At 36.2% G+C, this 25,050-nt stretch overlaps 1 protein-coding gene across 1 annotated transcript in view; it reads left to right on the top strand.

Annotated features, from left to right (window-relative positions):
• The window catches only part of LOC137643616 (peroxidasin homolog), a 242,004-nt gene that overhangs the window by 77,708 nt on the left and 139,246 nt on the right, over positions 1-25,050 (top strand). Inside the window, exons 4-7 of the mRNA XM_068376331.1 lie at positions 1,072-1,307; positions 3,044-3,322; positions 12,462-12,629; positions 12,812-12,994. Coding sequence (XP_068232432.1) covers positions 1,072-1,307; positions 3,044-3,322; positions 12,462-12,629; positions 12,812-12,994 — 866 coding nt within the window. The remainder of the gene's footprint in view (positions 1-1,071; positions 1,308-3,043; positions 3,323-12,461; positions 12,630-12,811; positions 12,995-25,050) is intronic.

Here is a 25,050-nt window from a genome sequence, read left to right as displayed (position 1 = left end):
CTGAACCTCTTGACTCCACCACCATATTTCTTTTTCCTTTTTCCAGTTGCTGTTTACCACTTGTCCTCGCACACACCTCTTGCTGCAGGTGCCATAATGTCTTTCATAACATTCCATATCTCTTCAACTGATTCTGAGATTCTATTTACATATCTCTCCTCTATGGCTCTTTCCACTTTACTTCTTAACTCGCTTGCCTTCTCCCTCTTTTCCCCGTTCCTGTCTGGTACTTTTCTTTTCCTTATTGCTTTCAACTAAACATCTGCTAACCCCTGTTTATGTTGAGCTACAATAGATTCAAATGGAATAACCTTACGATCCATAACAATTTTTTTCTTGTCTTCCTTCAAGAAACAAAAAATATTTGATTTGAAGCTCATTTTGCCACTTTTATATTTTACCAAATGACATCATTCCTCAAAAGATTCGCTCAATACTACTAGATTCATAGCTTATGCTAATTCTAACAATTTTTCACCTTCCTGACACCTTCTTCCACAACCTCTTCCTCTATGAATTCCTTCAGAGATGTCAGAACTGTTACCTATATGGGCATTCAGATCCGTAGATAACACTAACAGCTAACTTCTTGGAACTCTTTCTATACATACTTAGAAGTTCCCCCTGAATTCCCCTTTTTCCTCTTCACTACACGATTGTTGAAGGGCACATGTAGAGATAATATGCCATTCTCTCTTATGATCTTTCACCAACTTCAAGCCCATGAGCCTGTCACTGATAAGCTGGACCTCTGACATTCTTCTGCAAATCTGAATGGAGAATAATTCCTACACCATTTCTCCTTGTTTCTTCCCCTCTATAGTAAACTTAATATTCTTCCCCAAGCTCTCTTGTGCTTTTGCTCTCCCATTTAAATATAGTTTCCTGTATACATAAAATCATAATTTTACTTCTTTACATGACATCAACCAGCTCTATATGTATGTTATTCATGTATTTTCAAGATTATAACTTTACTTACATATTATTCTGGAAAATCCAATGTCAGTGCCATCAACAATGACTATCCTTATTTCAACAAATGAAAGGTTATGCTTCTTGTTGATTTAGATTAGGGCTCCCACTGAGAGATGCTGTGCAGGACCTTACTGGAATACCTGTTGATCAAGGAATGTGCCAAAATATCTTGAGATCACAGAACTGTATGGACTTTCCTGAGCCCAAGCCTTGCTCTTCGATGGATCCCTACAGGAGAATAGATGGATCCTGCAACAATCTCCAAAATCCTAAGTGGGGGAAGTCAATGACTGCATTCGTTAGGCTTCATCATCCGTTCTACGAAAATGGTTAGTTATCTCAGTCCTTTCACTTTTATCAGACTTTACTAATAGAGAGAGAGAGAGAGAGAGAGAGAGAGAGAGAGAGAGAGAGAGAGAGAGAGAGAGAGAGAGAGAGAGAGATAGCTGCTTATATTAGGTAGCTAAAAGGTAATTTTTTCATTCAACTGTTGAATAAGATTTTTAAATGTTTTTTTTCTTTGCATTATAAGTATTGTTACTCTGAAAAAATACCTGGAAATTCACTTGGAGAGAGCTAGTTGCTAGCTTTAATTCTTGAAATAATAAGGAAAATCTTTTTCAATCAAAATTTCTTATCTTGGTCTAACATTTTTTGTATATGATAAGGGCACCATTATGGTCGTTACTTTAATTCTGATTTTCTCCATGACTATATTAACAAAAAAACAAATGGCTGCAGATTGATTTCTTGTCAAGTATCTGAAGAAAATAATATATCTTAGTGTATTTATTTTGGGATCAAAAATTCTACTCGTAATTTGTTTGTGATATTGACAAAAAATTTCTTAAAGTAATAATTCGGTGTCTTTTGAACTAGACCTAAATAACACAAAGAATAATATGAACTAAACAGAAGGTACGCCTAATCATGAGAGAGAGAGAGAGAGAGAGAGAGAGAGAGAGAGAGAGAGAGAGAGAGAGAGAGAGAGAGAGAGAGAGACCCAAACTTGAATCGTCCATTATGATTTAAAAAGCATTGGAAATTATAACATCTAAGAAACAATCCTTATCTAATAGAATTTTTATATAATATTTGCGTCTGAATATATTATAACAAACCAGATTCTTCATTCGTGAGATTTATTAGTTGCCGTAAGAATGTTAGGAGAAAACAGTATATAATACATTGGTACAGATATTGTGTCATTAAGTCACCAAGAGAAGAATTTCATGCATTAGTTTACAAAATGTGCTGAATTGAAATAAATTCAGTCAATAGGAATTATAATATTTTTCAATTTGAGTTGCTCTCTCTCTCTCTCTCTCTCTCTCTCTCTCTCTCTCTCTCTCTCTCTCTCTCTCTCTCTCTCTCTCTCTCTCTCTCTCTCTCTCAATACCTTTTATACCAGGTCTAATCATCAGTGCTCTACATACACCTTATTAATTCATGAAAACCAAATCACATGCTAAGTTAGTAAATTAAAATATTAGCAATGAAACAGTATATGCAATCAAACAATTAAAAAACAAAACGGAATGAACTGAATCCTATCTAATCTATATAATCTTAAATCTATATCTTATTACCTATTTTTGAACAGTATTTTAGAATAAAAATGATATATACTCAGAAGTTTTAATTTGAAAATTAAGTAAAGATGTTCTATTTAAGACTGATATTCATATGTTGAAACTAGTATACTATAACTGAGACGAAACTAATGATTATCACATATCTACAAACTCATAATATTCCGGAACATAAAAATAAATTGGAGTTTTCATGTGAAAATTCCATTTTGGTAAGAACATTTAAAATCTGCTTAAATATTTAAATATATATCAATAACGATTTCAATAAATGAGCGGTACGCGCTAGCCCAAAATATAGCTTTATCATATATCATCTGCAAGGATGCTATAACGATATAATTTTTTATTCTTCTCAGTAAATCAGAGTATTATTTTCTCTCTCTTTGAAAGACAAGCCGTATATTGCAAATACATATTTCTCGAAAAATACAAAGACACACGTTTACTAAAAGAAAAAAAAATCTTCACAGGAATTGATTCGATGAGGGGAGAAGGGAGAACTGGTGCCGATCGCCTTCCATCACCCAGGACCGTCAGCTATAATCTATTCACTCTTGGAGGCTCCGGTATTTCTCGACCACATCCTGATATCAACCTTTTTGTGATGCAGTGGGGTCAGTTCCTCGATCATGATATAACATTCACACCAGAGACGCAGGTCAAGGCACCAAATGCCCAACAGGAAGGCAGTATATTCAGTATACTAACCATCACGCGACAAGCGCAACCAGTCTGCCCACCTACACCAAGTAAGTGAGAAAGGCAAATCCTTATATTTCAGATCAGTTTATATTATTGAAGATTGGTACGCAACAAAAGTAGTTGGTTGGTCAAAGCACACGCCACCTGTTAGGATACTAAAGCGAGAGAGTTATTGGGTTATTTAATGGGTCACATAGTACGCGTCAAATCTTTCTCTGATTATGGCTCATTTTTCATTTCATTACGTATACATCGGATAGTCTGCCCTATTCTTTACACATTCTCCTCTGACAAAACTCAGATAAACAAAAAATTCTTCCTCACTCAAGGGCTTAACTACTGCACCATAATAGTTCAGTGGCTACTTTCCACTCATTAAGGGTAGAAGAGACTATTTAGCTATGGTAAGCAGCTCTTCTAGGAGAAGGACGCACCAAATTCAAACAATTGTTTTCTTAGTCTTGGGTAAGTGCCATTGTCTCTGTATCACGGTCTTCCACTGTCTTGGATAAGAGTTCTCTTGCTCGAGAGTACACTCAGGCAAACTATTCTATATGTTTCATTATTTCCTTTCCTCAATGGGCTATCTTCCCTGTTAGAGGCCTTTGGCTTAGTATCCTGCTTTTCCAACTAGGGTTGTAGCTTAGCAAGTAATTATAATAATCATAATAATAATAATGATAATACAAATACCAACAACAACAACAACAACAACAACAATAATAATAATAATAATAATAATAATAATAATAATAATAGGTTGGCCAGGGCACCAGCCACAAATTGAGATACTGCCACTAGAGAGTTATTGGGTCCTTTGACTGGCCAGACAGTACTATACTGAATCTCTCTCTCTCTCTCTCTCTCTCTCTCTCTCTCTCTCTCTCTCTCTCTCTCTCTCTCTCTCTGGTTACGGCTGATTTTTCTTTGCCTACACATGCACTGAATAGTCTGGCCTATTCTTACTATATTCTCCTCTGTCCTCATACACCTGACAGCACTGAAATTACCAAACGATTTTCCTGCGCTCCAGGGTTAACTATTGCACTGTGATTGTTCAGTGGCTACTTTCCTCTTGACAAGGGTAGATGACCCTTTTATTCTCTATTCTTGGGTAGTGCCATAGCCTCTCTATCATGGACTTCCACCGTCTTGGGGTAGAGCTCTCTTGCTTGAGGGTATACTCGGGCACACTATTCCATTTTATTCATCTTACTCTTGTTTTTTCCGGTATTTATGGTTATTATATAAAAGATTTAATTTAATGTTGGTAATGTACTTAAATATTTCTTTTTCAATTGTTTATTATTTCTCTTGTATTTTATTTCTTTCCTTATTTCCTTTTTTTACTGGGCCATTTTTCCTCGTTGGAGCCCTTGGTCTTATAGCATTTTGCTTCTTCTGCCAGGGTTGTAGCTTATCTTGTGATAATAATAATAATAGTAATAATAATAATAATAATAATAATAATAATAATAATAATAATAATAATAATAATATTTATATTAATAATAATAATAATGATAATTGGAAATGAGCGTTATATACTTTTAAAATACCAAGAGTGGTGTTCATAGCAAGCTGCCTGTGGTTTCTTGAAGATTTGAAACTGGCAGTCCAGTTAATTTATCCACAGTTACGTGATTGTATCCTATAATATTTATTGTTGTGCCATCTGGGAATAATAATAATCCTCTGCTGACCCCTTTAATGAAATATAATTTTGAATCTTTCTCTTCCTTTTCATTTGTACAGCTACCTCTTTTTAATACATCTAAGCACGATTTACATATAATTATTTTTATAGCATTTACAGTGTAACAGCAACCTATAAATGAGTTAGACAGGAAGGACACCACTACAACCTTCATTATCATAAGATACATCTCTTTTAATTCTATTCATGTTCTATCAACTTATTTCATCTAATTTTTGAAACATGATATTTTTCCCCAGGAATTGTGATGTTCATTACTGAGATTTTCTTCTAATTTTCTTCTTGTATTCAAACATGGGCCAGACTGATATGTTAAAGTTCTCACCAGCTTATGATATTTCCCAAACTTGGATTCCAAATAATGATTTGGAAATTTTCCAGGAAGAGTATACCTAAGACTCATTTTCTTTTTGTGTAATATTTAGCCATTTCTAAAATTTCATACGTTTCGTGCTCTAAGGCTGGAAATGTTTCTTTTGTTAATTTTCCTCTCGAAAACTCCACCCAATTAACTAACCAGCCAAGAAACCTTCACAAAAAAATATATTTCAAATCATTCTCATCAAACGTAAGTGGTGTACAGCATTCATTATTAATTGTTTTCCTTTTAGATATTGACTTTATATTAATCATTGGCCACCAAATAAAGAAAAATCACAATAAAATGTGTTGATTCCTTGTAATTGGGCAACTATTTCACATTACTTAAATGATATATTTATTAAAAAATTAAAAAATAAGTTTACGTATTTTGTTTTTCAAAAGTGGATGGCCATAATATTTCAATTTGTTAACGTATAACGTTGCTTTAACAGTAAATCTAACTCTACATAAACAAAGCCCCCTATGCCTTTCAGGATGCAAAGGATACATTTGGTTTGTTGCAAATATTGCTGAATGGAAATTTTTGAATTATCCTTTAGTTTAGTGTAACACACTACATTAGACGGCTTATAGATGCATATGTGAAGGAGAGAGAGAGAGAGAGAGAGAGAGAGAGAGAGAGAGAGAGAGAGAGAGAGAGAGAGAGAGAGAGAGAGAGAGAGAAAGAGAGAGAGAGAGAGAATGCTTAACATATTACCAACATGCCCGATGAATTGTGGTAGGGTAAAAATCCTCTCAGTTATTGTTTCTACAACATTTATTTCCTTCTTTATTTTCAGGTAACTTGAAAATATAAAATTTTGTCCCGTGGATGCAATTTCCCTAGCATTCAAGTTAACAACATTTGCACGGCATTGTACTTCAGTGGGATAACCGCAAGAAAACACGTTGTGGTACAACACAACAACACTATTGTACACCAAATTTCTATTACTTTTATCCTTTACATGTATATGTTTAGTTCAATAAATTTCTACAATGTATTTTCAATAACTAGAAATTCACTGCTATTTGTATCTATTTTCTTTAATTTCAAGTTGAAAAAATTGTCGACCTGCAGCCTGACCTCTCTTTTGCTAATGACGCCGGAAGACTAATACCTTCCCTAAGTCTTAAGGATTCAAATGTTCCCAAGAAATGGCTTTTCTGTTGCCGGTGGCTGCGATGGTCGGTCAATTTAATATAAATGAATTTCATTCTAGTTCTAGGCGCCATAAACTAACACGAGAGAAGCATTGCCATAAATTGACACTCCTGCGAAACAGTACCAGTTCAACCTATTTAAACTATTTTTCTGTTGGAGCCTTGGGCTTATAGCTTCCTGCTTTACTAACTAGGGTTATAGCCTAGCTAGTAAAAGTAATAAATGTCCGAGCTTTCTTGTGTTGAATGTATCGTTTTTGTGTTATCAAACAACAAGAACAAATCTTTTCCTTAGATTCCATAGCTCACACTCCTCCCATCTAGTAGCAAATAATAAAAATCAACCTACCAGTCAACTTATGTTCATATTTTCTTGTAGGCTATAGGCTATGGGCCAGAAACCGAAATAATTCACCCCGTGGGGACTTTTGCAGTCTTATATTTTTGATAACCATACACCCAATCGAAATTGATTTTCTGCAAGCAAATCATTGCTGTGTGTAGCTGTGGCATACTTTTAAAGATTGGTATGCCCATACACTCTAAAATGGTCTCTTTTAATGAATATAAGTTGTATTACTAGATCCTGGCCTATAGCAGAATATGTGATTGAGGGTTGTTACATTCTAGAAGACAGTTAAAATAGGCATCATTTTGAACTGGTAGGTGCAGTTTTTCCCTTACGATGGTAGCAAAAGTATTCAAATGTGCCTCATTTTGATATAATTTTGATCGATATTTATTCTGTCATGATATACAAAACAGTATGGTTGCACACAATCAATAATAAACCTTCTAGATGTCAATATGTTACCCTTACCCACTAAATATGCTTAAAAATAAAATATAGCATTTAGCTTGGTATTCATCAATAGAACTGGTATTCATCAATAGAACTGGTATTCATCAATACAACTGGTGTTTGCAGCTGAAGTAGGAACAGGTGAAGTGATTTAAAATGCTTTTGAAATAGCCAGCTCTTATTCAAGGCAACTTGAAGAAGCTGCACTGATTCTTAGGAGAGAGATCAAGAAGGCCCAAGAGGAATCCCCATCCATGCCATGGCCCACTCCTGCTGACTTCCTTCTAAGTTACACCGTCCTGCCCCCAGTACTTTAGCAAAGGTTTTTGACAATTTTAATAACTGGTAAAAAGAATTATGATGAATCTCACAGGACCAAGCATCAAAAGATTTCACTTGCACATGAAATTTGCAACGGAGTTTGAAGAAGACATTGGACTATGCCTACGCATCTTTTGCTTGAAATGAGTATTAGACATCTCACTGGAAGTGCAGAAGTCATAGCCATAATGAACCACTTTGGTCACTGTGCATCGCACAGTACCTTGCTAGAAATGGAGGCAACCATGTACAAAAAAGTTGTTGACTGCCAAAGTATAACCCCACCTACAATTTCTCCAAACAACAATGTCGCACTGCACTTGTGTTGAGACAACTTTGACCTTAATGAGGAAACACCATCCGGCTCAGGCATAACTCATACAGCACATGGAATCGTCATTCATGAAATCTTAACGGATGGAAACATTAACCAGCAAAGAAGTAGGATTGAGCAGACTGGTGAAAGAAGAAGCAAGGAGAGGTCTGTCAGTTATGCACATCTGAAAATTTAGCCATGTTTTCCTAAAGACAAGGCAGAGCCTGGTCTAACACTTGGCAGAAAAGATGCTTATAATAAATTGGCAGTATCTACAGCTCAGATGTCTGACCTATCATGGATCTTCTTCAGAGCTATGATAGGGACATCTAAACAAACAGTGACAGCATGGGCAGGATGGATAACAGTTACTGTGGCATCTGATAAAGAAGTGCCAGAACTTTCATTAGTTGACCCCAATAATCAATACAATAACAGAAAATGCAAAAGTTTAGTACATTCTGAAGGTATCTCAGAAAGCATGAAGAGAGGTTGGCCAGCAATACACGATTGATTGCTTAGATCTTGCTCTTGCAAAAAAGGCATATGCCCTGGTCTAGTAGCAACCAGAAGCAAATGCCGATGTCATTGTAAGGATGGAAGGCTTCCATAGCTCATGTGGATTTGTGGGAGCCCTTGGAAAGTATAAGGTGTAGTGGCTTAGAAGAAATCCTAGTTTAGTAAGGCATACATACAAGTGGTTCCATCGAGAAGGTGTTTACAGGCAAGGATTACAACAGAGCAATCTGAGTGTACAAAATTGTTGTTGGAGCCATAGAACGTCTGCTACTGGTGACATTTGAAGAAACCAGTGAGATATCAGAGGAAGGCAAGACTGCATTCAAGAAGCTTGCCTAGTCTCCAACTAAAGAAAATCTTTCTCAGGCCCTCTCTATTAAAAGTGCAAAGACATGCTAAACCAGTACATAGCCTTCAAAGATTGCGTTCGGAAAGGAGATTTTGGTAAACCTGCCTAGCTGTGGATGGAGTACCTGGACTTTGTTTGGATGCGCCTCAGGTTCCTGTGTGCAACAAAGGAGAATAACTTCATTCTTCATCTGGCTTCCTTGGAAGATATGTGCTCCGTGTTTTTCAATTTCAACCATCCGAACGATGCTCGCTATACAGTTGTAAACATCTTCACCTTTCTAAATCTACACAAAACACACCAAGAGGCAGAAGATCTGTTGAAGGACAAAGGAATCAGCGTGAACAGATCCAACATTCCCTCCTCTAGAAATGCAGTTAATATAACAATAGAGCAAACCATCAACAGACATGCCAAGTCACAAGAGGGCATTATTGAGTTTAGCAGAAACCACTCTGTGTATTACCAATGGTACACAACAAGGCCTTCCAGATCCAGTTTTTTGCAAGCCACAATGAATATGGCAGACATGGACACTTCTGAAAACTAACAAAAAGATGTCAAACCTCTGAAATAGCAGATAGTGAAGAGGCTACCAAAAAAGTTCTTCAAGCTATCTAAAACTTTATTAACCCATTTGCAGTAGAAGACAAAGACAATATGTATTGCCTCTTATCTGGTGCACTTGCTATAAAAGGTATTGAAAAAGATATCTTAATTGTGGAAAAATTGGGAAAGAGGCCCGATCAAAATTCATCCAAGAGAGGTTAGTTGACAAAATTAAAAGCTTTCTTGTACCAATTACAAGACAGAACATGAAAATATTTGCTAATCTTGCAAAATCAGTGAAAGTTACTGGAGCCAAAAAGAAAACAAAGCAACTGAATGCAGAAAGAAAAGTGTTTGGCTAGCTCAATCTCCTTTCACTCAAGCATAGCCTTAGTCAGGAGTGGGTACTTAGCTAGCCTTTAGGACCTGTCCCATGGTTAATAACCACAAGCGATGGCATCCCTGTGAAAACAGACAAGTCCGAATTGATGCATGCTATAGACAATTATACCAATCATGCTACTATCCAAATCCCCCAGGAACCACTTGCATCATGGATGGCTATGCACTATATCAGGCAGAAATGGCCCTGCCAACTACATTTGAGGAACTGGCAGAAAATCCTTTCGACCAACTTCCAAAGGTGGAACGAGTACACTTTATCACAGATAGATATGAAGCATTGCCAATTAAAAACACTGAAAGAATGTGCAGAAGATCATCAAATCCTCACCTCATCAAAGGTTCATTAACCAAAGTTTCAAGGGACATTTTTGTCTTTTGATAAGAACAAGCAGAGCTTAATTTCCTTCTTATCATTTGGAAGGAAGAAATGCAAATATACATCAAAGCTTCAAGTTCTAAAGGTATACTTTGTGAAAATATATGTTACTGCCTGACATCATATGATGGCCTGGAAACAATTGCAGATGAAACTGAAGAACTTGCATAGGCCTTGGAAGAAGCAGATACTCGCATGATACTTCATTGCTCGCAGTCTGCTCAAGAATGCTCAACAAATGTCATAATTTTTAGATCACCGGACACAGATGTGTTTGTTTTGTTGCTGCACTATTTGCAAGAAATGGAACCCAGTGTGCTGTTTGAAACTGGTACAGGGAACAAGAGACGACTAATCAGCATTAATCAGGTGATCAATGACACTGGAAAGGACTTCTGCTGTGCATTGAAGTGGCTGTGACACCAAAACCCTACAAGCAGAATTGAGTATGTACATACATTCTTGGCACTTGGAAGAACCAGTACACTGACAAATGACACATTTCAGCAGTTTGATGAGTTCACATGCTTACTATATGGAGGGTCACCAACCTTTGATATCAACACCCTACCCCACGACAAGTTTCTGCAAAGATACAGTCCTAAGTCAGGAACACTGCCATCTGCGTACAGTGGAGCTGATATGAGCCTCTTTCACCCATGCAAAGATGCTCTGAGAGGTCATATCGAGAGGGCAAATTATCAAGTATTTGTGTGGTACAATGCTGACAAAGCCAAACCTGACTTTCTTCCACCATGTGGAGAGGGCTGGGAAATAGATGATGGACAGATATGCATCACATGGACAGTAGGGAAACTACTACCCAAGCACCCAAATGGGCAATGATTCTCCTAAACTTGATATCTTGATGGTGTTGTATTTACTGAAAACTAAACCTAGTATTAGTGCTTGACGAACACCCAGTGCCTACAGACAAATGTATACTACGTAATTTTTATCACAATGTTTTAGTATTTGCAATGTTTTCTTGTTAATTATTTATTATGTGTAAAGTCCTACAAAGCTTATATCAAAAGGATTCATAGTTATATGCATCTTGGTGATAAAAAAAAAAAAAAACAGTAGTTATTCTAAGTCTAGTACATAAAAGCCATGTAAACCTAAATTATAAGCCACTAAGTATAGATTGGGGTTGGGGTCAGATATGAATATTTTGGACCCATATTCATAATTTTCTACACTGATATTGCATTACATGGTGTACGAGAATAAATAGGTATAAATTTGGTATAAAGTTTAGGCATGTATCACCATTATTGTAGCCCCAGGTGGTGAATAACCTGAACGTGAAATTCAAAACGAGGCTTAATTTTTCAGTTTTTTTTACCTTTTTTTCAACAAATCTGAAAAATATTAAGCTCTATGTATACAATTACCTTTTGCTACCTTCCTGTCTACAAGGCAGAACGGATATCTGGAACTCATTTCCATCAAACGTGTTTTTTGTTGCATATATACGCATACATTTGATATTTGTAATTTTGGGGGGTTACCGATCTTCAAAGGCTCACCAGAAAAACACCCTCCAACGATTTGCTTGCAGACAATCTGCGAGAATCCGGATATGGGGAAACGGGGTGTCCACGGAATCCATGGCCTAGCATCACGATTCCACACCTGAATAAGAAACAATGCTCAAAATGATTGTCATTGCCTGTTTGGCACCATCACTATTATTGTCAGTGGAATATTTGAGTCTTTTCTTCTCCCATTTCCGTTACTATATATATATATATATATATATATATATATATATATATATATATATATATATATATATATATATATATATATATATATATATATGTTTTTATACTTCGTTGTACTGTATCATTGACAGCTCTGTCGGTATTATTGCAGGAGCTCAGATTAAAATATGAACAGAACTTCTAGAATTTTCTTCTTTTATGGTAACTGAGATGATACACTATAACAAATGAAGCATAATAACCATCTTTATTTCGTATATACTCGTTCATGAATTTATAGTATAAGCAATTCAAGGAATCTCTTAAACACACATTTTATACAAGTAATACTTTTGATGACATATAAAGTACATGATCCATTTTGAATCTTTATAGACATGCTGTTTCCGTTCAATCCTTGTTACTCACCTGCATCAAAATAATTGACGGCTTGGAAGGATATGTATCTTCAAACCTCAGCTATCACCGAGAAAAAGCCTACTCCTGAAACGTCTTTCAATTTTCCACAGTTCTCCCAATTCATCTCATATGAAACAGAAATGGTCACAGCTCTAAAGATTTTTATTCCCTTTCAGCTGACACCTTGCCAATGGAGTGCTGTCCAAGGGATATTCCAGTTGATGATGGAAGATTGCCCGACTGCCGCCCAATTGATGTGTCTGCTGATCCACTCTATCAAGCTGATGGGAAAATTTGCATGCGTTTCGTCAGGTCTCTTATTGCCAGTCAGGGATGTACTTTAGGTAAAGACTAGAAAATTGGTTGGACTAATGAAATTTATTTCATTCATTGTTGGTTTTCATATCTATAGTAATAAAAATAGCTATGCTAATGAGTATGTTAAGTTACAACTCGGAATTTAACTGACTTGATATTTTCTGGATAAATATACATTGCTTTTCTATGCCATTTTCCTACATAACAGGACCAAGGGAACAACTTAACCAGCTTACTGCTTATATTGACGGATCACAGATTTATGGATCAACTGACAGAGTTGCAAGAGAACTGAGGACTTTCGAAGGAGGACATCTAAAGAAGACAGCAAATGGGGATCTCTTGCCTCAGAGATGTTGTACAGATCGATCATTCACTTGCTTTGCAGCAGGTGAGATTATATCCCTATTTCTACCTCTTTCTGTTTCTCATGGTACGAGCTGCAACTGCCTCTGATTACCTATGTAGCGAGTTATTTAATTGGTAATCATTTAAAATGTTAGGTTGATTTATGAGGGGGAGAAGTGAATAGAAAAAAGGAGTAATATCCTACGTGAACAATCCTATGAAAATTATAAATAAAAACCCTTCAACGAGGTAATTCTCACTATACTTGGACGGAACCGTTATAAGGCAATCTCCTCCTCCTCCTCCTCCTCCTCCTCCTCCTCCTCCTCCTCCTCCTCCTCCTCCTCCTCCTCCTCCTCCTCCTCCTCTTCTTCTTCTTCTTAGTGCCGTTAGATAATGTTATACTGTAGGTATTACAATGTTTTATTATTTCACCGTCTTACCTCACCTTAGTTTCTGCCTCCTCTGATTTGTCCTGCTGTTCAAACTTGTTTACCTTAAACTGCGTGTGGATCTATTGCCTTAAGAGACCTTTGGATATACAGTGTTTTCATGTATTGCAGTCTGGGAGTTATATAACTGTCTCAGAGCTCGAGTATTAATATTTGCATGTGTAACGGATTTATGTAAAAACAAACAGGTGTGTTTGGAGCTCGTGAGGTTGTGTAATTTGCCAGCAGTAATATATATAATACTATATTTTGGTTCCCAGATCACGGGACTATAATATTATACATTTTTGGTGCCCAGATCCTTGGAATCGAGCGAGTCTGTTTTAAATATTGTTGATAACAGGGCCGTGTTTTGTTCAATAGTTGGAACAATATAATGTTGATAGGAATTCGTGTATTATTCGGATATATTTTATGGTGAAGTAATTTTTTTTTTTTTTTTTTTTTTTTGTAAAAGTATAAGATGGCGCATTTCGATATCCAAGGGTTTTTTAACAGCCCAAATGTTCAGGATTTGTCAGAAGCTAATGTTACTAAAGCTCAGTGGTTCTCTATTTTAATGGCATGTGGTGGCCATGCAACGAGTGGAATGATTAAAGCCTAAATGAAGTGTCTAGCCTTAGAAGCGTTGATAAACTCGGAGAAATTGTCGGAACAAGATATTGTAGCAGCTCGTGAACTGTTGGAGGAGGCTGGAGAAGAATGTGTAGTAAAGCAAGGCATGGAAGCAGATAGGGATGTAGAGGCTGAGATTTGATGAATTACAGCAGAGGAGAATTTGATCAAGTTGAAGATGATGGTAAGTGAGAGGGAAACGGAAGCAAGACAAGAAGAAGAGAGAGAAGAAGTATGACGTGCGAAGGAAATGGAAGCAAGACAAGAAGAAGAGAGGGAAGTCACAAGAAATGCGAGGAGAATGGAATAAAAAGAAAGAGAACGAGAAGAAAGAGAGAGAGAACGAAAAGAAAACGAGAAGACAGAGGCAAGGGAAATTGCACGACACACAAGGGAATTGGAACTGTTGGATGCCTGTGCAAATTCAGCAACGTAGACAGAGGTGACCCCTGCAATGCGCGATCACGTGTTTAATGTGGCAAAAGCCTAGAGGTTCATTTCAAAGTTCACAGAAAAGGTTCCCGATGAGTTCTTTGATCGTTTTGAAACGGTTACATCGACGATGCAATGGTCAGAAGATAAATGGTATGTGTAATTACTAAGCGTACTCTTTGGGAAAGGTCGCAGTGCTTACCTGTCCTTATCTCAAGACCAGAGGAAGGAGTATCAAGAATTGAAGAGGAGCGTGCTACAAGTGTATCAGATGACCCATGAGTATTATAATGAAAGGTTTCAAGGTTGGAGGAAGGACAAGAAAATGACCTTCCTGGATTACGCTTGAAAGGTACGACGATGTTTTAAGAGATGGACAGAGGCTGTTAGCATAAGGGAGATGGCTGATTTAGAAGAATTGATAGTACTAGAACAACATTTACGAGGAATTCCTGAACATATTCGAACGTATTTGAGAGAGCGAGAGAGGTGAAGAAACTGGATAAAGCCGCTTCGCTAAGTGAAAATTAAAATCATATGAGTCGTAGACACTCCTAGGGTATGAAGTTTAAACTGTCATTCCGACCAAGTGTCAAGTATTTGCTGAGCTATGGAAACCAGTTCAGTAATAACTATGTGAACAATTTCAAGAGTCACAGCGGAAGTAGCACTGGTACTGTTTTTAAGCAGAATGTGATAATACCACAGCAACAATCGTCGAATCCTCCTCCTTCAAATATCGAGAAAGATGAGCAGAAGGTTGATATTGTCTGTTTTAAGTGTGGCAAGAGAGGTCATGTCAGTAAGGAATGTTGGTCAAACAAACCGAAAGCAGTCGCCCAAGTGATTAAAGATAATTCGACTTCACAGAATGCGAAGAATAAGAAGCAATCGGGAAAGAATGGAGAGGAAAATAAACCAGCCAACGTTTATACAACGAACAGGACAAACCCAAAGAGTGTGGATGCCTTTAAACCATATATTTATGACGGTATGCTATCAGCAATAGACGGGAGTGAGTGAACCCCAATCAAGATATTGCGCAAAACAGGTTGCAACCATAGTGTGGTGATACAAGGGGTACACCCGTTGGTGTAATATTCTCTAACATGATACTCGGTTATTTTGAAGTGAATAATAGATGAAGAGGTTACTCCTGTATGCTTTTTGAAACTCTCAAGCGAGATGATGACAGGTAATTTTGATTTTGTGATAAAGAATTCATTGGCTGTCGAAGAAGTAGAAATCCTGCTGGGTAATAAAGTTGGTGGAGCACCATTTCTACCTTGTTCCATTCTTACGGAAAAAAAAAACCCTTTATTTATAGTCCTATGACTGAACTCGAGAAGGACTACCCGTATCTGTTTCCTAGTTGTGTGATGACTCAGAGTATGATGGAGAAAGTGGCTGCTGAAGAAGAAAAGGAAATCGTAGGAGCGATGAACTTGGAGGATTTACTTTCCAATGAAGAGGATTCCCTTGATGGTACACAAAAGTAGAACTCCTGAGTAAGCCCAAGAGAAGAGGAACGACACATGAGTGGACAAATAGACAAAGAAGAAATGGACCAGGAAGAAATAGAAAACTCAGCGTTAGAAGTAGGACAAGTGAGTAGGAAAAAGCTGATAAGATTGCATTGAAAGGATGCAACGGTAAACGCAGAATGCGCTTAGGATCCAATTATTTTAGAGCCTCTGGTGGCATGATCGGTAGAGATGTGGCCTTTCATTTGAAAAAGCTCGGATTCAAGACTTGTATGAGATGGAAATTTTTTCTATTTGAGGACGATATTGTGTTGATTTTTACCCATATATATATATATATATATATATATATATATATATATATATATATACTGTATATATATATATATATATATATATATATATATATATATATATATATATATATATATATATATATATATATATATATATATATATATACATATATATATATATATATATATATATATATATATATATATATATATATATATATATATATATATATATATATATATATATATATATATATATATATATATATATATATATATATATATATATATATATTAGTGAGCTACTTTTATAAGCACACATTGAGTATGTGTTGTTTAAGATGTGTATAGCTGGATAACGAAGTACATCTTATTAGCTTTAAAAGTATTTATTTGTTAAAAACAACAGAGTTGAACATCTCCATCACTGGAGGGAGCTGGTTTGGTCAGATGACCAATTCTGGTGAAGTATAGATATGAACTGACTAAATTATCGATATCACAGATATCGTAGGCTTAGTTGACATAGCAGTCTTGTCACAATCTCGGAAGACACCTGCGTCCGGTGACGTCACAAACTTTCACACGCTGATGCATTGGTGTTGACGTTTAAGAAAAATGTTACATTGTTGAGGCTGCATTGTGCGTCCTGTTTATGATTTGAATGACTACAGCAAGTCCCACGGCTAGCATCTTCATCCAAAATGACATATTACGTCATGTGTTTTAAACATGTAATATTAACTATTACATAAGCTCGGCCAGCTATCTCAATTTTTTCACAAAAATTTAACAACAAGCCAAAACATGTTTACTAGGTGTGACTGGACATATGTATTATTCTTTGTTTAACTTTAGCCATAATCAAACGAGGACGAATGTCCAAATAGGCACATTAAAAATAATAACAATAATGCATATGAAAAAGATATTACCAAAGCAAAGAAAAAAAATGCATGATAAAATAAAGATCATATATATGGTACATTGCTAGCAAAAAAAAAACTACTGACTTACATATGATTCGGTAACTTGTTAAAGAATAATTGTTACCTTTGTCAGAAACATAGATTAACATAATACGGTAACTAATAAAAATATTTGTTACCTTAGAAAAATTCAATTTTTTAGTGCACAAACACGAATTCCTGGTACGTACACGTACCACGGTTTCGTACATATATATATATATATATATATATATATATATATATATATATATATATATATATATATATATATATATATATATATATATTTATATATAGGGCTGATATATTTTATTAGATGCCTATATATTCTGTTATATATATATTTGTTTTTCTTTTTAACATTCCGGCTTATATATTTTATTAGATGCCGAGAGAAAAAATGATTTATATTTTTTTTAAATGTTGTTTGAAATGTATTTTTAACAATGCAATGTAGATAATTTCTTCAATTACATATTACTAGCGTACTAACAGCTTTTCCTACAAACTCTATTTCCAACAATTTACTCCTTTAGCGAATGAGGTGGCCACTTCAAACGGCTTTAAACTGAATTAAATAAGGAGTTTTGTCTGGACAAGGCGAAACATTCCGTTGTAGCTGCCTGCTGTGCCGTAACCTACGCCAAACAAGGATGTTCACGGCGATAAATATCACCACCGTGAGAACCAGACCTGCTAGTAGTATGGGGTGAAGGATTTCCTTATAAGTCGGTGACAGGTGGTCCCTTTCGGTAAGCTTCATCAACCGCTTTGCAACCTGTCTGTTATACGGGAGAGGGAGTGCTGGCATTGTAGAGGTCCACGTGAAGTTCGCGAAGTAGGCTCGTTCTCTGATGAGTGTCCGTAGACCAGTCACTATGGAATTAGGGGAAGTCCCGATACAACCATCTGCTGCGACGAAGATGTAGGCGAAGGACGTGGATCCGTCAGGGCATGATACATTGAAGCCCTCCTATTTGTATCGTAACCACGAGCCATTGTTCAGTCTGCAATTGAACTCATTATTGTCAAAGGGATAAAGCTTATCCAGACAATTCTCACTTGTATGGGAGAGAGCACCGTCTAGCACTATACCTAACTCGCATGAATCCATTAAGTTTTTATGGAATTCAAATGAGTCAGCTGTACATATTTTTCTATCCATTGCGTCTGAACAGTGAGTTAATTGATTTAAGTCTTTAATGACCGTATATGTTTCCTTGTCTGGGGAAATCAATACGTGTCCTGTCAAACTGGATATTACTGGATTTGAGTGATTCGTCATGAAAGTCGGAAATGGAGATATCCTGTAAGATTGCCAGGAATCAGAAGAATCGAAGGGAATTGTAATCATAATCTTGTTATTATCAACGTTTACTGTAATTAGGCTGTAATAAAATTCTAACCTATGTTCGTCTAACAAAGGAACATAGCCTAGTTTATCCCTTCCGTTCTCCAGAATTAACTTTAAGTAATTTATAGGCAACAAATGGGGCGACAGTACACCTTTAGTTGCTAACGTGATAGCTTCTACATAATCCTTGGATTTCTCAATGAAATGTGCAATTCTGTTATGTATGTGATCTATCTTTGAATCATAATACGTGAATGTTGCCAACAAATCCTGTACTTCCATAATCTGAATGATATTATTTGAATGTTCATTTACTAAATCCATAATTTTATTGATTGAAGCTAACTGATTCCTTAGTTCTGACATAATCAATTCATCTTCATGAGTCAAGAACTCAATTTTCTTATTTTGATTACTAATTTTAAGACGATTGGAAATTCCTAAACCTAAACTTGCAACAGACCCAAAGATGTTTAATGCAGCATAAATAAACGGATTTCGTCTTTCTTTATGTTCGTGTCCTACAGTCCACATCAAAAGGTCATAAGCCAAAGATCCTGTCTCGTAAGTCTTATTTTTCAAGTCATCAGATAGCATCTCTGCAACTTTTAATGTTGATCCAAGCAAACTCTCTGTCGTCAAATGAAAATGTCTTCTATGCAACTCATCCAATGAGGCCTAAAACCTTGAAATGGTGGTTCTTAAGCTAGTGACATCATTCTCTTGAAGAAAAATTGCTTGCATATTCACTTCTACAACTACGTTGGTTGATGTAATAAAAACGTCTTCTTGTCTTTCAACTATAGTGCCATATTTAAAATTTATACTTTTAGTTTTAGAGCTCATTCCACACGAGAAAAATGTCTGAGCGAACAATATCACTCCCAACAACAAAAAATTCATCTTGGAAACCTGTAACGAGAAAAATATATGTAATTACTCCTGTATTAAAAAGAAAACTTTTAATCACATGAAATAAAAAAAAATTTTCCCTCACTTCTTTTCCTCTCTTTTCTTTTTAATTTCTTATGTGAGCCAATGGTACTATTCTCTCATCCATGGGTTGGGATACGTTTTGAACTCTAAACCTATTGGCCGTTAATGTTTCCAAAATGTTAAATGGGCCTTCAAACTTAGGTGTTATTTTATAATTGAGCCCTTTTCGTACATTGATTTGAATATATACGTTATCACCCACGGTATATGTTTTAGTTGGTTTCGCTGTTTTATCATGATTCCTTTTCATTATGATTTGTGATTCCTCTAAATTCTTTCGAAGGATATCATATCGACTTATACTTGCATTTATACATTCTTTTAAAGGATTTGATAGATTAGTTGTAGGCGTTAATACATGGAAAGGCGTTCTAACTGGGGTACCATACAATGCTTCATGCGGTGACATTTTAATTGATATATGATATGAATGATTCAGAGTACTCAGTGCCGCCGGTATTGCAATATCCCAGTTGGGGTCTGATCCCCCTAGTGTTACTCTTAATATATTTAATATCTTCCTATTTGCTATTTCCACTAGCCCATTCGACTCTGGGTGATATATCATGGTATTTATTTTCTTTATGCTGAGGAATTCACACAATGAGGTAAGAAAGTGATTATCAAATTCACCACCCGAGTCTGAGATTATCATGTGTGGAATTCCATGTTTACAAATGTAACACTCGTAAAACTTCCTAGCGCATTCAATCGTAGTTTTAGTTTTAAGCGCTATTAGTTCTGTATATCGAGTTAAAGCATCTATAATTACTAAGAGGTGCTTATTTCCTCTGTCTGACTCATAAAATCCTGTTAACAAATCTAAATGTATTCTTTCAAAGGGTTGATTGGGCACAGGATAAGCTCCTAGGCTGACAGGTGTTTTCGTATGCCCTTTGTTTTCCTGACATGTGCGACAATTAGCTATGTGTCTTTTTATATCTGTAAGCATCGTATGCCAATAAAACAATGATTTGGCTTTCTGTGACATTAATGAGAACCCCGGGTGTCCATGTAATGGATTTGAATGCAACCAATTCAGGACAGTGGAAATAAGTCAGATTGGTACTACTACCTGGTCGTTAGTTACATGTGGTGTATTGCGGGTTTTCCTTGTCACAGTCCTACACAGAATATTATCTTTGATTATATAATTCTGCTGCTTATACTTTATATATTCCTTTTCCTTATGATTGCTTTTCAAAGCATGTATAATTGTTTCTATTTTCTGATCTTTTCTTTGCTCAGTCTGTAACAATTCAGCGCTCCAGCCTAAATCTTCTTGTTCAGATATCTTTTTAATAATAGGCATGGATGTTGATATATCTATTAATTCAGCTAAAGGCTCCGTACAAGATGACACGGGGTTGCGTGATAATGCATTCGCAATGATATTTGCTTTCCCAGGTAAATACCTGATTCTTGCGCCAAAATCTTGAATGATCAAATGCCACCGAGTTCGTCTAGGGCTGTGGTTGAAGCCTTTAAAGAACTCTGTTAGTGGTTTATAGTCAGTAAGAACCTTAACGGGATAACCGTAAATTATGAACTTAAAATGCACTAGTGAATTAACATTAGCTAGCCCTTCCTTGTCTATTACTGCATACTTACTTTCGGAAGTTCTCAATTTTCGAGAATAGAAAGCTATCGGGAAGAATTGTTTATCATATTGCTGAAGCAATACCCCTCCTACTCCTAAGTCTGAGGCGTCTGTTGCAATGAAGAATTCCTTACCGAAGTCAGGAAATTTTAAGATAGGAGAACTACACAGTTCATCTTTCAAAGTATTAAACGCCTGTTGATGTTGCTCAGACCATATGAAATCTACGCCCTTCTTCGTAAGATCAGTTAAAGGAGCGGCTATTATTGAATAGTTGCGTATAAAACGCCTGTAATATCCACTACAACCCAGAAATTGCTGTATTCCCTTGACATTAGTAGGTATGGGAAAATTACGTATAGCCGACACCTTATCATGGACTACTTTAAGACCTTGGCTTGACACCATGAAACCCAAATATATTAATTCGGTTTTGAAAAATTCACACTTACTAATCTTTACCCTTAAGTTATGTTGTCTTAATCTCTGTAGTACTAGTTCTAACTTACGTAGATGTTCTTCTAAGGTGTTGGAAAAGATTACAAGATCATCCATATAGGCATGCAATATATCCCCTAACAAGTCTCCAAACACTATGTTAATCATTCTTGTAAATGTTATAGGAGCACAACGTAAACCAAAAGGCATCCGTAAAAATTCATAATGTCCCCTGGCTGTGCTGAAGGCTGTGTATGGGATACTATCTTCTTCTAATGATATCTGGTGAAAGCCTTTAAGTAAGTCCAAACTGGTAAAATATTTAGTCTGACCTAACAAAGACAAAATATCGTCAGTACATGTCACTGGGAATCGATCAGGGATCGTTTCCTCGTTTAGACGACGAAAGTTGACGCAGATACGCCATGTTCGATCTTTTTTCGGTACAATTATTAAAGGAAAATTATAAGGGCTGTTTGATTTCCTAATGACTCCTTCTTCTAGCATTTTACCTACTTCATCATTTATTTCATTCTGGAATTTCATAGGGAGTCTGTATGAGGGTATATAGATAATTTTCTGCTTGTCCTTTAACCTTATTTGATGCTCGATCACATCTGTTTTTCCTAAGGATCCATCCGTAGTGGAAAAAACATCATGATATTTAGTTAAAAGTTCAAAAATTTTCTGCTGAATTTCTTCGTCTTGAATGTCTTTATTGATTTTATTTTTAATAGATCGCAAAAGGGATTCATCCGCAACTGATTGAGAGTGATTGATTTCAGCAACGGTAAGAATACGATGTTTATAAACTTCTACATCCAAGATATGTTGATTTTTGTGAATTACTAAAGAGTTATTTAAATGATTACAGACTTCAATATTACATTGTTGATGTGAGCCTACTGTATAAATAGCTTGTGTGACAGACAATCCATTAGTTTTCAAAGTATCGGAAAGGATTAATATTTCAGATCCCGGTAATGTTTTCTTTATTTGCACTATTAAATTCGAAGGTACGTTTGGTTCGATAGATTGCGTGCAAGATGATATTACGGGTGAACGAGAATTCTGCTGGGTCGCGTATATTATTTCTTTATTAGTGAGACAAGTTATTGGTTCTTCAACGTACGTTACGGTTACATTTGTCGTCTCCTTTTTATCCAAAACTGATTTTAAGGTATTAGAATACTTATAGAATTTTATTTTGATATACACGCCGTGCTTGGCAGGGGCTAAGATAATGTTTTGATTACCCATAGATGGGTATCCTATAATTACAGCTGGATACATATTAATGTTTTTTACAACAAAATATGTATCGGCAAACCTGCGTTTACCGACTTTGAACTGAACATGAGTTATGCCTATGACATTTAATTCATTGTTTCCTGTACCCGAAAGTCTAATTACGGATTTTTCAATCGGAAAGTTCGAAAACAACAAATGATGTGTCTTCAAATCCATGATATTACGTGGACTACCATAGTCAAAAAATAACGTAAAGGATTTGTGTTCTAAATTTACAGCATATAAGGTTGGCCGTAACTCATTTTGGCTTATTATTGTATGAATTCGTTGCAAATCTACGGGAGCATGCACTGTTTTACTTAATTCGGCCGTGTGTTTCATAGGAAAATCTATTATCTCACAATTATCTGATAAAACATTAAATTGATTATTCAATACTATTGATGTTGATATGAATGACCTTGACCCAACATCACTCTCTTCCCCTCTAGAGTTAACTATGTGGTATTTGCTTTGCTCTGCACATTCTGAAAATTAGTCTGACCTTGCTAGGTCTGGTTTGACGACCCAGGCTCAGCGATATTCGAAGAAGTGTTTGTTTGTTTTGGTCTCTGAACTGCATTGACATTTGGTTGTTTCTTCTTATTGTTAAAATGAGGATTTTTCTTTTTATTTCCATATGGAACTGACTGTGGAATTGACTGTGTATTTCTGGGATTCTGTTGTGTCTTACGCGAGTAACATTGGCTATATGAATGTGTTGCACTGTTGTGAATCGAGCAGAATTTCGTTCTGCAGTCCGCGCTTAAGTGACCTTGACGTTTGCAATTATAACACGTCATTCCCGCTACTTGACTGCTAACTACGTTCACTGTTTGTGGCTTTGTTTCATTCTTTGCAAAAACTTGAGTTAACACGGGATCGAGATCTGGACACTTGGACATGTGTTTCTTTATCTGTTTATAGACATCCAATTCCGTACTTGCAGGCATTAACTTCTTATCAAAACACCGCACTAAAGCTTCAGGCAACATAAGTGTCATGCAAGTTAAATACATTAATCGTAAAAAATCTTTCACGGAGATGTTATCGCTAGTAACCCAAGTGGAATGACCTAAAATGTCCTGATATTCATTAAGCCTATCAGCTATGAGAGCTGCTCTCTCAATAACATTAAGCCGATTCATAGTGGCTTGATTAAGTGTATTTCGTAATGTCAATACTACATCCAAGGCTTCCTCACCCCCATAGACCGCGCTTAACCTAACTTTGAAATCATCTCAGGTTACTGCTTCTTGAAATGAAACACCTCTTAAATACGCACTCGCATCCCCCTTAGAAAAATCTATAAAACTTCCAGCTTCTTGTAATTGTACAAAAGGGTCTACGATTTGTTTGGCATTTAAATGGGCATCGACGGAGGAAATCCATGACTCCACATTTTGTGGCAAGAACCTGTCGACCCGACCCTGAAAAGGAAGGATTGCTGACCTGGCATTTACAAGCGTCACAATTGGAGGAGGATTAGTCTGGCCTACACCACTAGGTCCAGGGGTAGGGCTCACAGGGGGAGTCATGACTGCTGTATTTCTTTTCCTATCTCTTCGACCCCTTGCAATTCTATCAAAATATCTATATGAGTACAGACGTCCACTGCGTAAACGCATATGTATAACAAAATTCCCCAAACAATGTTACTAATCCCAAAACATTTCCCGAGAATTTCTGAAAGAAAAAGGAATTAGCACAAAGAGAGAAAAATTCTAGATGAGAATTCGGAGTTGAACACAGTTTCCTTTAATGAACGGAAACAAAAGATTAGCAATTCACTCACCCCAGTAATAATCGACTAACGACTCGTGATAACTACACTTCACTGCCCAAACTGGAATGAATTCAAAAATTTGTACTTAGCTTATATATGGGTCTGTGTGATGTCGACACATCCTCTCTCTCTCTCTTGATGTTTTGTTAGCGATGTATCGTTCGAGTTTCTTGTTGAATGTAGTGCTTCCTGGGTATGTTTTGCAAACGTTGAACGCCAGTCCTTGGGTTTCCTAGGATGTTGATTGAAGATCCAGTTCATCGGTTTGTATTCATAACATTCATTAATGTTAACTATTTCGATGGACTATATTACTTAGTCAAAATTGTAGATTCATGTAGATAATGTTGAGTTCTTGAAGATCTTTCTCTGGTTTTACAGCTTT

This window comes from Palaemon carinicauda, chromosome 7 (genome assembly GCF_036898095.1).
Source record: "Palaemon carinicauda isolate YSFRI2023 chromosome 7, ASM3689809v2, whole genome shotgun sequence".
Taxonomy (NCBI): Eukaryota; Metazoa; Arthropoda; class Malacostraca; order Decapoda; family Palaemonidae; genus Palaemon; species Palaemon carinicauda.
Note: the sequence above shows the minus strand (reverse complement) of the source record. Positions and strands in the feature narration are given on the sequence as shown.